Raw genomic sequence first — 17,205 nt, 5'->3', positions numbered from 1 at the left:
AAAAGCCCACAACATGAGTAATGGAAACTAATGTGTTGTGAATGAATGAATGAATGAATGAATGAGCAAAACAAATGTGATCTTCATGAATGAAAAATGAAACAAATTAGGTCTTTGATCACAAAATGAACAGAATTACGAAACAAAAAAATGTTTTCTTGCACACCCCTAGAAACTAAGTAGGTGTTGACCTGATCAGTACAGAGCCCCTTGTAAGCAGCTGTGAGCCTTCTAAAGGAAAGAGTGGGATAAGTAAAATTCATACGTGCTTAGATATTGATAGATTCCGAAATGTTAGTAATGACTAAAGGCAGGATTTTGAGTATAAGACTATAATCTACAGGAAAGAAGTAAGATAGTATAGCTTACAACCTGAATCAAAATAATCTCCTAAAAATATAATTACCAAAACGGAACTTTTTAATGTTACAGACATAGCTCCTGCAATGTGTGTCACCTGCTACCATTAAGGCCTGATTTATACTGGACTCGGGCCATGGATCAAGCCATTACCATGTAGGTGTTCCTAGATTACCTCTCAAGAATGCACTACAAAGCACAGGTTCATAGCAGGTTGTGTTTTTGTCCCACTGAAGGGGACAGTGAAGATGGTGATTCTCCATACTATCGCCAGTCTCCTTCCATCTTACTGCCATTTAGCATATGACAAGCCCACACTATCACACTTCATAGGTTATGATGTACCCTGCATGTACTTCTTAAAACATGACAATGACAATATTTTTCTTAGCTTTACACTGTGTATGCCACAGCAACCCAAGACAATGCAATTCCCCATGGCACACACGTCTAGCAATGTTTTTTAAAAAAAATCCAACATGCAGGGCTCTTATGCCTCCCAGCAGTATTCCCCAACTTGGTGCCTTCCAGATGTTTTGGACGACAACTCCGCCCAGTATCCCTGACCATTGGCCAGGCTGGGGCAGATGGGAGGTGAAGCCCAAAATATCTGGAGGGCACCAGATTGCGGAAGGCTGCATTACAGAATACAAATGCCATGTGGGCATGTGTCTCCTGGTTTCGTAACATGTGAAGTGATGCTTAATAAGTAGGAAATCAAGAAAATAGATACTTGGTGACAGCCAGAAAGTGTATAACTCCATGATGAGAAACTGACAAAATCTGGCTTTAAATGAGAGATTATTTCAGCCACATTATCAAGGTGCAGAGGATAAAGATGCAATTGTCATAAAAATGTTCAAATCCTTTAGGAATTACATCACCTGGATCGTTATGTGAGTGAGGCACAACAAAAACTTGAAGAGGTTCACTATCCCACTCATGCTCATCATATGTGATATCAAATCCTTGTTTCCAAACTCCACCATCTGGATTATCAAAAGGGAGAATATCATAGACTTCTAGCATCTAAAATGGATAAAGAGAACAGGCTACATTAGGTCACATTATTTGGCTGAAAGGCACAATTCTGCACTTTCAGAAGCATGGCTGTGGTCACTAATTTACTTTTAAAAAATTAACATAAATCACTAGTACAAATCTCACATTCTGTCTACATACTTCATTCAAAGGAGTATTTATATCAGGGGTGGGCAACAGGCAGCCCGCATGTTGCATGTGGTCCCTACTGCCCCTAAATTAAAAAAAAATTGTTTTACAAAACAAAATGGCACTCCATAGTGGCTAAATTTACCTTGCTTGCAAGCTAAAATTGTCCATTTTAGCCACTATGGTGCAGTTTGGAGTCAGATTTCAGCAGCAAATGAGTGATTAAAAAAAAAAAAAAAATTCCCCAGTGCAGCCAGGGGTTCACTGGGCAAAAATGACCCCCAGACCTCCTTCAGTTGCCTACCTGATTTACATAGACATTTGATACTATTGTGTGTGATCTTTGTTTGTTTTGTTGTTTGTTTGTGTGCATTCTTTTGGAAACCACTTAGGGATTCGTCTCAAATGAGAAGCAGGATATAAATATCATAAAAAAATAATAATAAATGACTACTTAGCATAGCACCTTTGATTCAACAATTATGGCTTGATTTTTCCTCCCAATTACTCAGCAGCATGCAAACAACTATTACACCTTACAGTAAGTTAAACATTAACAACACGTTCTACTCCCTCCCTAATAACAATGCTGCAGCATGAGCGTCAACACTCTTAAAAACATTTTAGAAATAAATGCCATTGTAATGGATTACAATCCCACTAAAACCTCCTAAGGCATGCAGTTTCTTATCAGTAGAAACTGTTGCAATATGAAGTCATTTGGATCAAAATTAGAATTTACATAATTACTGGTATTGAATGCAATTGCTCCAACACTCGCCAGATATAAAGCTGGTTTGGCATCTCAGTGAATTCCGTTCAAAGCAATGAAAATCATCCCTCCCTATGGAGGCTCTGTCTGATCACAACCTCTGTAGGATCATGGCGGAAAGAGTGGACAGTGAGAAGTACACACGGCCAGGAGCTACAGAGCTGACAAAGGGTGACATTTACATAATGATTTGAAATAACCAGCCAAATCTTTAACTGCAGGCTTCTAGTAATGCTATATTTACAATAGCCTTATCTCAAAGAGACAAGGCATCTATTTCCATACCATATCTAAACAGCAACCTGGCTCAATGTTTGAATGTTTAGCTCTCTCCTTATTCAGCATCTTAACATTTTAAATATAGATTAACATCAATATTACAGATACGTAGAGTTATTTTTTAATGTAATCTACATCATAAAGATCAATCTTTAACAACACCGGGAGAAAAATATTCTACAGAAGCAGCCACTTCAACATACAAAACTCTGAGTAAATGACACTTTTAAGTATATACAGCCACATGCTAGGTTTATTAGAGGAGCCAACAAAGTCAACCGCTCTGCCTAAAAAGAGAGGGGCAAAATTACAAAAAAAGTCTTCCTCTCAATCAGGCATGGGTAAACTGGAGGCTTACAGGTTCTATTTTGTTTGTTATTAGAACTAACTTGCTGGAAAAGACATACAATAAGAATTAAAGAATTCTAAGCTCAGGAATTTGTTTTGAGAACCAGAACTGAACACAGCTCACAAACCTTCCACACAAAAATCCATTCCTCGTTGCCCCAAGTTTTTTTCATTTCAGCACTATAACTGAGGGCAACGGGCAAATATTTTGTTGCTGGTATTGTTAAACAAGTGGGTGTCAGCAATCCTTCTGATCTGCAGAAGTCACCCAGACATCTACCAGTAGATCCTGATCTACCTTCCGCCCTCTGGAGTATGTGTCACTGGAGGGACTGCACTGGAGTATGCCTCTGGCTGCAGTACACAAATCACTGAAGCCAACATATTTGTATCTTATCACCTTTTCTTGGAAGTCCCCCTGACTTCAGTAGAACTTAGCTCCATATGTTTCATTAACCTATAGGTCAACTAGTTTAAGTGGTTTGGAAATACAAGTTTAAGGGAGCAATCATATGGGGATAGTCAGCTGCCTCTGAACTCGTGGGGAGGGGAGGCCGGACGACACATAGGAAGTGTCGTACCAGTACTTATGAACTCCCCACCCTGCCCCCGGGAACGCCCCCTTTCCCTGCTGCTCTTAGGAGCACAGAGCACGGGGACAATCTGCACTGCCTACAAGGCGGCGGGGGAGGGGGGGAGGCGGTTCTCCAGGAACCGACCAATCCTATGGCCATCTAGCCAGTGTCTAGCGGCCATAGGATTGCGCCATAAGGCACTGTTTAAAAGGCTTATCAAGAACATATCTATATGGCAAAGGACTTACAAAAAAAGAAAAAAGAGAGAGAAGTAGTAAACTTTCACTAGATTCTTACCTGGACATCTGAAGCTTGGTTTCCACTTTTTGAAGCAAATTGACAATCTTCAGGATCAACAGAGAGGTACATAGTGGCAAGAGGTGATAGCTCTGAGAGGTTTCCTTGACTGAAGTTTATAGCTTCTGGAGTACGTTGTCCATCTTTGACAGATTCACTCAGATTGATCACAGAATCTCTTATGTTTGAAATAATTTCATTATTTTCTGCTAGTAAGCGCTCCAAGTGGTCTATTTTTTCTTGTAATATTGAAAGCTGGCCCTGTTGAAATGTATAACATTAGTCCTCCAAATATACAAACTATTCTAAATAAAAATATGTACATTATTTCCCCTTTCTCCCAAAGTTCAAAACTTCACTGAATAAGCCTTCGGGGGCGGGGGGGGATATCCAACGAATATAGTGAAGAAGCGCTTGTGATGATCATCAAATTGATATAAAGGAACTGTCTGGGGAAAAAAATCAAAATAATTCAGGACTATTTAGTTCTATAATTAAAGTAAAGCCATGTTTTGTAGAATAGTCATAGAATATTAGGGTTGGAAGGGGCCTACAAGACCATTGAGTCCAACCCCCTTTTTTATATGGCTTAGCAAATAAAAAAAGTAAGCAATCATACTGCATGAGGCTGCTGCAAACCAAATTAAGAGACAAGCATTTTCCATTTTTATCTTCTTGAGTCTACCAATAGTCATGATTTCAATTGCAAGAACATCCGAGAACTTGTTTCATTATTAGGCCAAGCCCTATTCAAGGTTCAATAATTAGGATAACCTACTACAATTAGGATAACCTAGTAGGTGTCATCTATTTTATTAAGATGAAAATGACTTTACATTATGAAATATAATTTTGAAATGAAAGTGAGTAATGAATGGCCTTTCATAGCACTTGCTTCAAATCACAGAAATGCAGTCTAGGTACACACTACATTCACAGGGTTTTATCGGGTACCAGTTTTCCTAGGTAAAAGTAGTGGAAAAGCAAAAGAATAACTTCAGCCTGCTGGGATTTGGCCTTACCATTTTGGGTGGTAGTAATGCACATTTCCTTCCTGATTTACTAGAAGCATTCCAGACATCTTACATCAAGCTATTGCTTTCATTATATGTGTTGCCAGACACTAAAAGGAGGTATTTGTCTCTAGAAACGTGTGACATTCCCCCCACTACAGCCATGTGGCATTTCTTGCTATCACAAATGCTGTGCAGAATATGGCTGGACCAGTGTCATAGGAACATAGGAAGCTGCTTTTTCCGGCGTCAGACCATTGGTCCATCAAGCCCAGTATTGTCTACACTGACTGGCAGCGGCTCTCCAGAGTTCCAGGCAGGGGTTTTCCAGCCCTACCTGGAGATACTGGGGGATCAGCTCCGGGACTATCTGCATGTAAAGCAGGTGCTCTACCACTGAGCTACAGCTCTACCCATCCAGAAGGTGCTTGTGACATTATAAGTAATGCTATTTGCTGAGATAGTATTGGCAAAGAGTAACTCAAGTCTCTCTTCCCAGTGCTTGCTATCTGAGTGAACAATTCTTATTTTATTTTATTATATTATATTGTTTTATTTTAAAAGTATATTCCAATGAGGTACTTCCCCACAATACATCTCCTGAGCAGCAAGCACATTTATCCATTTCTTCCCTCTCCGGACAAACATATTATGAGCAGACAGATTACTGCATTTTTGTCATACAGCACAGTACAACCAGAAGGTGAGGTTAGTCACAGAATGCATTATACCAGTGCGCCAGTGTCTTTACTGGCTCCAGGCACAATTCAAGATTCGTTTTTGATCTATGAAGCCCTTAATGGTTTGAAGCCTACACAATTCAGATTAATTTCTTTATAGTATCAATGCTATTAAAAATCAACCGAGAACTTTCCAATGCCCAGGCTATGCACGCCAGAACAACAAGGGCATTTAGAGACGTGTTCTTGGTGGCTGCCCCAAAATTTTGGAACTCCCTTCTCTTAGATGGTCTTCTAAGTCTAAACCTAGGCAGGCATGGGGAAATTATAAGTTATTCTAAGTAAACAAATATCTTATTGTGTGTTTTATTTTTGACTGTGGTTACTAAGCCTGAGGCAGCTCTTGTGCATGCAATAGAAACTTGAATAAGTAAGTTCTGCAGGCCTGACAGAGCAACTTTCCTGAAATAGCAATGTTCCACCTAATGCAAAGGAACCTGTAATCCTTAAACGTGTTTGCTCAGAAGTAAGTTTCACTTCATTCAATGGGGCTTACTCTCTAATCACTGTATTTAGGATTGCAGCCAGAGAAACACAAAAACAATTTCTGATTATGACAGGAAGCATTTCTGCCTTCTGCAGTTCAAAGAAAAACAAGAAATGAAACATGTCACTAACAACACACAAACTCTTCGGTGCACTTCAGTAGTTCTTTTAATCCCAGACATAAATTAAAGAGAGTTGGTTGATGTTCCGGGAAGGGGGGGGGGGTTCTCATTAGGAAGCATAAGGCCACAAAAGAAAGTAGCAAGAGGAGTGTCAACTGTATTGTAACAGTGGTGATGAAGCCTCAGAAAGATTGCCTAGACTTGTATCTTCAGACCATCTCATCTCTAGAGCAGGGGTAGGCAACTTGGGGGGGGTGTCCAGGGGCCACTTTCCTCCCACAGGTGGCTCTCCTGCTGCCTAACTTCAGAGGCGGACAGCAAAAAAGTCACAAAAGCCACTTGTTTTCAAGATGTATCACTTTTAAGCCTCTGTAGCAGCTTGCCACCAAAATTTGAGGGACACCAAAATTTGGGGGTAAACGGTTGATTTTGGGGATAAATTTTAGCAGCACATGAGGTGCCACTCCAAGGCCGGGGGGGGCCACATGTAGTTTGTGGGCCATGGGTTGCCCACTCCTGCTCTAGACCATGGTCAAATAATCAGCAGTCAGTTGACAATATCTGAACACCAGTCAACTGACCTGCATGCCAACCCTACACTCAAATAAGTGTGCATAGGATTGTCGCCGAAGAGAAGTAGGATGGGCATCCATAACTGGAACAGAGCTTGCTGCCGCCATTACCATTAGCCTCTTAAATTCTTCATTTCTTCCAACCCAGTCTGGTCAGGCGACTACATGTTTGGTACTTATTGGAAAGGCTTATTAATGGCATTGATTTCAGTTCAAATATATCTAGCCTATTTTCACATTTCTGTTATTCACATGGTTCACATGGTTCACATGGTCTGGTGGGTGTTCGATTTCTTACACCTCGATTCTTTTTACAGCCTCATGCTGCACTTCAAAATTACAGCGATCATCTCGGCTAATAAGGACTGATATTGCTCCATTTTGTATTCTCTGTACTAATCAACCAAGCTCTTTTTTGCCACCAACTAGGCATATGTATGCAACCCTTTTACCTTGTGTGCCGTGTCTTTTTAGATCAAAAGTGTACCATCTTGCTTAACTGATTGTTTGTAAGACAATTCAGGGGACTTTTTTGGCTGAGGCACAGGATAAATATACTCAAATTACATAATCAGTCTGCTCAATACTGTACAGCAGGGGTAGCCAACATAGTGCCCTCCAGTTGTTTTTGGACTACAACTCCCATAATCCCTGACCATTGCCTGGGGCTGATGTGATTTGTAATACATAACATCTGGAACCCAACAGGCTGCCTAACTCTGGCCTACAGATTCCCCTTCATGGTGGTTCCATGTCTTATTAGCCCTCACTAGACATTGTCGGAGGAGTTCCGTAGTTTGCTCTCCAATTTTACTGAGAACAACAAACCTGCCTGTTTATTTTCTGTTAAATACATAGTTACAATATCTTGCTAAAAATTCTGTGTAAATGAGCTGCCTACTAAGAGGAACATTGATGAATACTTTTACATTCATATTTAAAAGTTGCATCACTTGTTAATTAGATCACTGCTTGGCTTTAACAGATTTGGGGAGAAAAGTTTCACAGTATATGCTCTGGAATCTACACAGCTGAACATTTCAAAGGAAATTAGGAATGTTATGGCAGCACTGAGGAAGTAAAAGTTTAGAAATACAAAGCACTGAAGTGTCACTTTATGCCCCCTGGTGGTATATTAACCAAATGCCTATCTAAAAGTGTAGACGTTCTGGTCTCTGCAGTCCTGGTGAATAACATCCCCAAAATTGTTTCACTTAAAGACAACAAGCAGTGTGTATTTCACCTCTATTAATACAATTTAGGAACACTTTGCTATTCAAAGATATACAGCTACAATCTTTACTTCCAAAACTCAAAAGTTTGCAACCCCATGCAGGTTAGTACCTGCTTTTATGCAAGTGTCTACAGAGGATACCAGAAGTGACAGAAACGAAAACCTGCAGTATTTTTTGAAGCCAGGTATTAACTCATAACTGTGCTTCTAACAACAGAAAATACAAAGTCTATGTATTCATAATTATGAATTTTCACAGGAAAAAGTTGCGTATACTTTGGTAACACTTTGGAATATTAACTATATTACAATGTATAGTATTAGAAAAGAAATGGTTTTAATTCTCACTATAATTACATGTTATATGTGGGGGGTTTCCTCAGCTGTGAAAAGCAATGAACTGAAGCAAATCAGAGTTTTTCAGTATTCAGCACTCACTAGGTAGAGTCAATATTTCAAATCAAGTGTTTTTAAAAACAAATTTATATTCTGCCATCCCTCCAGGTATACTAGCCTGAGGTGTGCGAGGGTTTTTTTAATTATAGGATTATACCATTTTAAACTCAAGTACCCTGTGAAGAAAATTCAACTGAGAAAAAGAACTTGCACACTGATTATCCAGCAAGCTTGAAAGCTAAGCAGAGATATAAACACAGCTCTTTCCCCTCTAGGGAAGGCAGGGAAGAATTTGCATGGCAAGGACAGGTGAGAGAAAGGATGGATGGAGCGTGAGCCCATTGCACACTCCCAATCTCCTAACTGCAGTTTCAAGATGGCCAACGTTACATTTACACTATGGGCCAGTTCACACATCATGATAAGCCACACTGAGAATAAGCCACCACTGGTTGGTTGTTTCCTCACCAACCCACATTACTTCCAACAGACAACTGGGCACTCTGCAGCTTGCCATGGCTTGTTTCCCCCTTGGTCCTCCTGCCTACTCCCATGTATCCCATGGGTAATTGCGGCACAAACCCGCGCATATCTTCATCCCTGTAGAGGGAAACTTTTCCAGCTTCCTACCCTGCTCCGATTGCTACCCTTTCCAGAGCAATATTTCCATTCGCACTGTTTTTGTTTGTTTTCTCACTGCCTCAGAAGTACGCCAATGGTTTCATGTGTTTAGTGTTCTTATTTTTCTGTTGTTCGCAAGTGCGCAATTGTGCAAATTTGCCTGTTCGCTATTTACTTTCTTTAGAAGTACAGATAAATATGCATTCTGTATGTATTGAAATACCACTATTCAATTTCATCCTCTGCAGCACTGAAGAGCAGGGGCAGACAAGTGTCAGTTCAGGACATGTGAGATGATGCTACTCAGAGTTGTCAATTGTACTCGAAAACCTTTCTGGAAAATGTCCCAATGCAAAATCTTCTGGAAACCCAACATTACTGGTTAAAAGCTGCTATGGGGTTGTGAATGATCTTTATCAGCATCCTTACAAAGAGAGCCAAACAGAAATTTGCCTCTAAGCAGATATAAATCTTCAGTTCATATGCATGACCAAAGACAGGCTCTATTTAGACGCAAAACAAGGGGTTGGATCCGGGGTCTCTGTTCCCGAGTCCCACCTCCCCTTGCTACCTCTAATCTTGTTTATATGCAACGCCTAAAGAAAATACAACAAGAAAATACAACCTAGTGTCTTTTACTGCATGCCTTCAGGTATGCAAGTGTCTTGCAAACTTTACAGAAAAAAACGCAATCAACCCAGGACAGTAACATATGTATGGACCCAGTTTGTCTGAGCAAATCAGCTCTCAAAATATGATTTCAAGGTGAAATGTCGAGTAAGAACAGTGAATTGGCAAAGTATAAAAGACCGTATTTGAAAGCACCAGGATTATTTCCTAGTTGAACAAAGCCATTCTGAAGTGCAAGGTCACCAAGTATGCAGCAGAAAATTGTTAACGAATCAATGAAAAGTATATGGGTTGAGTGCAAGTACAACAACAGAGTCAGCTCTGACTTTCAATACCAAAACAGAGATTACTGATTTGCAAACACCTCACTTACTTAAGGACTCAGGTTGACTCTTGCTGGATCACTTAGTGAGGAACAGAATCATAGGGTTGGAAGGGGCATACAAGACCATCAAATCCAACCCCCTGCTCAGTGCAGGAAGCTGATTTCCAGGCGGTCGCCCATCCAAGTACTAACCAGGCTGACCCTGCTTAGCTTCTGAGATCAGACAAGATCAGGCACATTCATCCCTTTGCTCGGAATGTTTCTCTGCTATTACCAGCTAACAACTCAAAAGACTATGCAACTTTAAAGCACACATGGCAGAAAATGCCTAGCTCTATTTGACTAGGATCCTCCCTGCAAAAGTTTTGTGAGCTTCTTACCATTACTGAATAAAAAGTGATACTTAACATAAAGATCATTAATTACTCAGTTAAGAGTAGCTTCTTTAATTTAAACTTCGTAATTCAAGCCTTTGATTTTCTAAAGCCATCTAAGTGAAGCTAGAGTTTCAAACATATACATGTTGTCAAGTTTATCACAAGCTTCCTTTCGCACAATACATCCACATCAGCAAAGAGAAATCTGCCATCAAAGACAGTGAGATTAACCAGCTGTTTGTGAAATGGGAAGTATGAAGTGTGGAAATGAGGTTTGTTTAAACAAGAATTTGGAATCCTTAAAATGCAACATGTGTGTGCATGTGTTAATGTTAAGTAAGATCCATTCTATTAATAAAATGGACGATTTGCTAGAGGCAAGATGTATTACTATTACTGAAAAGGCACTATGTACTTATTCCCAATATGGCTTCATTCAGCTATAGGAAACACTGGAAATCATTACAACTTTACAAACATTAAGAAGCTGTCTTGTCATAAGTAATCATACCATTTCTACCATTATTTTGACATATATACTCTACTGTTCAAGAGAAAGACTAAAGTGATTTTCTCTCCATGAAATGAAGCCTCCAATATTTTTAATTGCGAAGCTAAGTTTTCCTAAACATGACCAATCCAGCTTATGCCCATGTTCTCCAGTTTAACTGGGTTTAAGGCCATAATTTGCTGCTATTCCCAACTTATTGAACACGGTGAAGTGTCATCTGGAAGTCAGCAATACTATCTGGATGACAAACCTTGCCCGTTCTAATAGCCCTAGAGATGCCAATATCACAGACAATATGCCATGAAAGGCAAGGATGTGGGGTAAATACATACATCCTTTGGGCTGGAGCAACCATGTCTCAGTCTCCCGCATTACAGGCTAGACAACAGAATTAGGATTCTCCCATTTCACTTTTATTATTTCTCCTGTGCATTAATGACCACCAAGACTTTAAAACATCCTAAATAATAAGGATATAGTCAGGTCATCTGAGAAATCTTCTTTTCAGTTCAAGCCTTCTAAGAGAAAATAAGTTGACCTGGTTTGCATATAACACTAACCCATGGTTAACCCGTGTTTTGTTGCCCTCACCAGGGTTTGTCTGGCAGATGATCAAACAAACTGTAGGTTTTTTCTTCAGTACCTGGGTTATTTCTTTCCCTTCTCCTTTGGCCACTCCCTCCCTGTATCCCTTTATATCCTTTGTGGCACAGTAAAACTGGCTTGTAGAGCAGCTAATTTTTTGACTGCTCTTGTCCACTGCCACTATATCCTGGCAAAACAACCCATGAACAACCTACATTTCTGGGTTCACACATAATGATGACCCAGACTTTGACCCAGAGTTCACAATCCAACAACAAACTATGGGTTCTCTTTCTGGGTTGTTAGTGACCATAGTTTGTTAGCACAACTGGGTTCACACATCACGGCAATCTAGAATTTAACAACCCACAGGTTAGTGTTATGCGCGAACCAGATAGTTATGTCATGTGAAATCCTAACATCAAGGAGTCTTGTGCACCACTTGTCATGTGGAGTTAGAAATATATATTAAGTTATCCACATTATCATCCTTGTGAGTTTGTGTCTGCTGGGACCGATCTGCCTCTATTTCTAAGGGCCAATGCTCCATATATCATCCCGTTAGCTCCAACACCCCAGACAGTAACATAACACCAAAGACATGTACTGTCTGTGAAGACAAGCTGGAACTTTCCTTGATCTGTCATTCTGGATCAGATTATGCCCTGGGGCTGGTTCACAGCCAAGTATGCAACCAAGCCTATTGTGGAAGGCAGGGAGCTCACTGAATTCTAGACTGCACTATTCTGCCAAGTAGACAGAGAGGGTCTTGGATCTGTAACACAAGACCTACTGCCTTTTGCTATGTATCTATCACCAAACAAGCACCTACCAGCCTGCCGTATTATCAAGGCACAAGTATTAAGCTAGAAATAGTATTTTGCTTTTATTTCTCTGAAAGCACTTTTATGTTCTCTGTTTTAAGCAATACTACTAACTTCTGGGTTAAATAAATCTGCGTGTTCTGATCTGAGGGGATTCCAACATAAAAGCTGCCATTCAGCCAAGAGGCTAAGACCCAATGCTAATCTTTTGGGGAGGGGTGATAGGTGGAGAGAGAGGGCGGAAGCTGGCAGACGTATAATTCAGTAGGCTAACTGGATCTTTTAACTGAAGAACCTACTCCTGATAGGAAAAGTTCATATTACTCCCTCAATAGGTGGCAGTAACTACTGATTTGAGTGTTTTTTAGGGTAGAATTAGAGCAGTAAAGTAACCAAGACTAACTAGACACCCATCTACTCTACTCTATCAAGTGACCACTGGGTTGCTGGGTTACGGCTCTCTCTCTCTCAAAAAAGAGGGTTATCAGCCTCACCTTTTTAATGGTCCTCAAAGACATTATTTCTATGCAGCTTAATTTATCTGCATTCTGTTATACAGAAAAAGTTTCTGAAGCAGCTTTTTATCAAGCACTGAATATTAAGAAGCCTGCCATTTCCATAATACACATAGTCCATTGTGCAGCCTTCCCCGAACTGACACCCTCCGGATGTATTTAAAGCACTGAGTACATAAGTTCTGATAGCAGCACATATACTAGTGGTCTTCACTTTCATATGGAACTATCGTTTACATAACAGCATAGGAATTTTGAAAATGTAGAGCCACAGAGTTGGAAGAGGGCAAGATTTCCCTGGCCACACTAAATTTTGCAAGGCACTTACTTTGCTACATAACCCACTATGAGTTCGACAGTTCTAAACATTAGACCAAAATCAAAGGAAGAAACTTGTTTAAATAAAAGGCCATTCTGCTGATGAAGGTATCAAAAGCAAGGTAGCTTTAGTTAATGTTAATGTAGTTAATGTTAACTGTTTTTCTCTAGCATTCTTTTTTTTTAAAATGCCTCTTACACAACTGAAAAGCCCTATTTATCCAATTCAGATGCACACCTCTCTGCATCACAGAACTTGTCTCAAAAGCAAGCACATCTACAGAGTTACACATCTGACAGTAAAAACAACAAAGAGTCTTGTGGCAACTTAAAAACTAACTATTTTTTTCTGGCATAAACTTTGGTGGGCACTATCCACTTCATCAGATGCCTTGTGGAGAGTGTCCAGAAAAGCTTATGCCAGGATAAATGTGTTAGTCTTTAAAGTGCCACAAGACTCTTTGTTATTTTTGTTGCAACAGACTAACACAGCTACCCCTCTGGAAACTGTTACATCTAGCAATGCAATAAGCCCCCCATTGAGTTCAGTGGGGCTTACTCCCAGGTGAGTGTGTACAGAACTGCAGCCTAAAGAACATTAAAATATTCAGTATGGTATTAAGTCTTCCTGCCCCTCCCCCCGCCCCCCCCCCCAACATGGGCAATTTGTTCCTTGGCTACACCGAAGTGTTAGATTTCCTGTTTTGATTAGTCACATGCAAATCAAGCTATTTCCATTCACAAGAGAGAAGGGGTGTGTATCTGCATGTGCATGTGTGTTGAACAGGCCCAGGGCTTTCACACTGTGTTAACTTCTTAGTTACAAGCAAATAATTAAGAATCAGGAGTTACAACACTGAACTCTGAATGGGAAAACTTAAATTCAAACCTTGGGCCAAGTGTGTGTGTGTGTGTGTGTCTCTCTCTCTCTCAATCTCTCTCTCTCACACACACACCACTTAGCATCCAAGGATTGTTTGTTACAATCGAATGGGATAAGCAAGAGCAAAATGTGACACAGAAGTAATAAAACAGAGCTGCTGTGCCCCGGGGCAAGTGAGACACCCATTCAACACCCATGCAGACTTCTGTTTTCCAGTCTGCACGTAAGTTCGCCCTCCCCCCAGCCTCCCGCACACGCAAAAGGAGAGCTCCTAGCAAGCAACTGTCTCTCACACACAACTAGGGCAGCCACCACCCGTCCCTTTACCTGCCCTGCCGTCGGGCACCGGAGCAGCCCCTGCCTGAGAGTCTCCCTCGCGCACACCCTGTCTGGGAAGTCTTGCACCCCAGCAGCGGAGAGGGCTGGCGACAGCGCCCCAGGGGCGAGGGCAGGGCTCGTCTTAAACAGGCACGTTGCGTTACTACAGCGCACACGCTGCATGGCTGAGCCGAGCATGACTTTTAAATCCGGCTCGAGGACCGGCCTCCGGCTCCAGTTACGCCTCCCCAAGGCAGAAACGAGGGCACGAAGGCGCCGAGCTGCCGTTCAAAGCCGGCCAGGAGGCCCCATGTCCTGCTTGGCTGCGATCCTACGGACACGTCTGACCTGGAAGTCAGTCCCATGGAAGCCATCGCGACTTAGGTCCGAGTAAACGCGGGCGAGAGGAAGGGGCAAGGCGAGGGGCGCCCGCCCTCCTCGAACTGCAGCGGCCAAGCCCCCTCTTCCAGGAGGGGAGGCCAAGTCGGAGTAACTGTCCCCGCTGCTTCCCCAAAGAAATGCCGGCCCGCTTGACTCACCCAATCCGTCTGCGGGCAAATGCTCCTCATCCCATCGGAGGCGCGACCGGCTCGCCGCCGCTCAAGGGAGAGCTTGCTGCATTTTTCTCCGAACCGTTCACGTTTACCAGACAAAGCGCCCGCTCCCCTCTCCCCAAAATCGCTCCTTTGTCCGCCGCTCCCCACCTCTTCCTCCTCCCCCCACCGCCCGCCGCACCCGGCGCGGCCCCCGCCCCGCTCACCTGGGGGAAGGAGCCCTCGCGCCGGTGGTTCTTGGGGTGGTCCAAGTGGCCCCGATCCAGCATCAAGTAGAGCGAGAAGATCACCACGCAGAAGATCGCGCTGCCGAAGACCGTGAACTGCCGGCTCAGCTTCATCGCCGCGCCGGGCAAGGCGGAGGGAAGGCGGCGGGGAGGATCAGGGGCAGCCGCCGGAACGCGCCTCCCGCACCGCGCCCCGCGCGGCGGCAGCGCCGGCTCGGGCTGCGGCTCGAACTACGGAACTTCTGGGCGCGCCGGCGAACGGTCCCGGCCCCGCCGCCCGGCCGGAGCGCAGCTGGAAGGGCAGAAGTTCCCCCGGGGGCCCTGGCGGCTGCAAGCGGGGCCGGGACGAGGCAGCCCCCCGCTGGGGCTCTCCGGGCAAGCCGCTTCTTCCCGAGCCGAGCGCGGCGCGCCGAACCCCGCCGCGCGGCGACCGCTGCTGAAGGGCCGCGCGGGAGTTTCCGGGGAGCGGCGGGGACCCACTTTCGCTTCCAAGGAAGCGAAGCCGAGCGGGCGCCCGACCGCGCCGCAGCCCGCGCCGCGCGCCGCCTCCCGACCCCCCCCCCCGGCCACGGAGCGGGACTGGCAACGGCGGCGCGGAGAACCCCGGCCGGCCGGCCCGCGAGCGCAGCAGCGACAGCGCCCGCTGCGGCGGCGGCGACCGCCGGAGACCAGCGCGCTCCGCCCCCCGCGCGCACCAGCCGGGCGGGCGGGGCGGGGCGGGGCGGGGCGGAGCTTGGCCCGCCAGCCACACAGCGCCACCGCACGCTTGGCGAGCGGCGAAGGCGGGCCCGGGGCGGGGCGGGGCGGGGCGAGGCGAGGCGAGGCGCTCAGCGGCAGTCGCCGTCACTCCCCGGGGCGCCGCCGAGGCGGTGGAGCGGGTGGCGCCGCAGCCCTTCCTCCCGCGCTGTCTGCGGCCGTTGGCGCGCGCTCGGCGCCGGGCTTTCGCTCGCGCGCAAGGGGAGCGGGCGAGCCCCGCCGGCTCCGAGCCCGTGCACGGCTGTCAGGGAGGGGCGGCCCGCGGCGAGGCTTGCTTGACGCGACTGCAGCCGCCGCCTCGCCGGGCGCCTTCCAGAGGGGTCGGGCGACAGCGCCCACGGGCGCTGTCGCCCGACCCCTCTGGAAGGCGCCCGGCGAGGCGGCGACCGCGGCGCGGAAGAGCTGGAAGGAAGCGAGCTCGCCAAGCCCGGCCCTGGCGGGAGAGCGTGGCTTTTGTGCCCCGGCGGCCAGGGGCCGGGCAGCTGCTGCGGCTGCTTCGCCGGCATGTTCAGGGAGCCTTCGGGCCCTTCCAGCTGCTCCTGCCTTGGCGCTGACAGGGCAGGTGCCGGGCGCGACGCAGACTCGCTCCCCCCGGTATACCTCCCTCCCGTTTTCTTGCCGGGGGGAAAGTGCCTGCTGGTCTCGCCCCGGCCCTTCCCTTGGTACACAGTCCCGAGTGAAGGCGTTTGTCCCTCTAGTTCAAAGTTCCCTTGCTCTTGTCGGGGCGAAGAGGAATTTCTCACCAGGGACTAGCGTTTCGCCTCGGGGATACGGGCCAGAAGACCGCGCCTGCGTAACGCCGCGGGTCTATCATCCCATGCGTCTTTTCTTGGAGGCCTCGCTGTGGGCCGTGAGACTTGGAAATAAACGTGGATGTCTGGGTTGCGGCCTTGCAAGCACAATCCTAAGCACGTCCTCCCAGAAGTAAATCCCACTAAGTTCCGTGGGACTTACACCGAGGGAGTAAGCACTATTGAACCGAATAGGACTTGCTTCTGACTAGGCTTGCATAGGTTTGGGCAACCTGGCTGGCTGGGGCATGCTGGGAGTTGTAGGCCTTTATTTCTGTCTAAATGTGCACAGCATTGCACCCTAAAGATATTTTCAAACAGTACCATAACTTGTCTGTGAAATCTAGCCATCCTGTCCTCTGGTGTGTTTACTTGGGAGTAATTCCAACTGACATCAATTCCCAAACCGTTGTGCAAAGAACTGAAAGATAAGGCTGCCGGTTTGCATAATCGGCACCACAGCAGACAAGGCCCACTGTACCTATGGCAGCAGGGGTACTCGAAGAGAGGCCTGCAAAGATGACCTTAAGGGCAGGTTCATATGGAATCCAGTGTGATTCTGTGTTGTGTGTTTTTGGACTCCTGCCACCCACATGTCTGTGTGGC

At 45.1% G+C, this 17,205-nt stretch overlaps 1 protein-coding gene across 2 annotated transcripts in view; it reads right to left on the bottom strand.

Annotated features, from left to right (window-relative positions):
* MAN2A1 (mannosidase alpha class 2A member 1) overlaps positions 1-15,748 on the bottom strand; it is a 72,836-nt gene extending 57,088 nt beyond the window's left edge. Inside the window, exons 1-3 of one of the 2 annotated variants that reach the window (XM_084833854.1) lie at positions 15,032-15,748; positions 3,802-4,062; positions 1,245-1,389 (exon numbers count right to left, since the gene is read on the bottom strand). In XM_084833854.1, coding sequence (XP_084689980.1) covers positions 1,245-1,389; positions 3,802-4,062; positions 15,032-15,166 — 541 coding nt within the window. In that variant the 5' untranslated portion in view covers positions 15,167-15,748. Of the gene's footprint in view, positions 1-1,244; positions 1,390-2,280; positions 2,464-3,801; positions 4,063-15,031 lie in introns of those variants that run through there. The other variant, XM_084833855.1, reaches the window with a different exon arrangement.
* Between the last annotated feature and the right edge of the window lie 1,457 nt (positions 15,749-17,205).

Source organism: Heloderma suspectum, chromosome 2, assembly GCF_057233095.1.
Source record: "Heloderma suspectum isolate Gila_16-S chromosome 2, 16-S_ref, whole genome shotgun sequence".
Classification (NCBI taxonomy): domain Eukaryota; kingdom Metazoa; phylum Chordata; class Lepidosauria; order Squamata; family Helodermatidae; genus Heloderma; species Heloderma suspectum.
The sequence above is the reverse complement of the archived record's forward strand: the minus strand, read 5'-3'. Positions and strand labels throughout refer to the sequence as shown.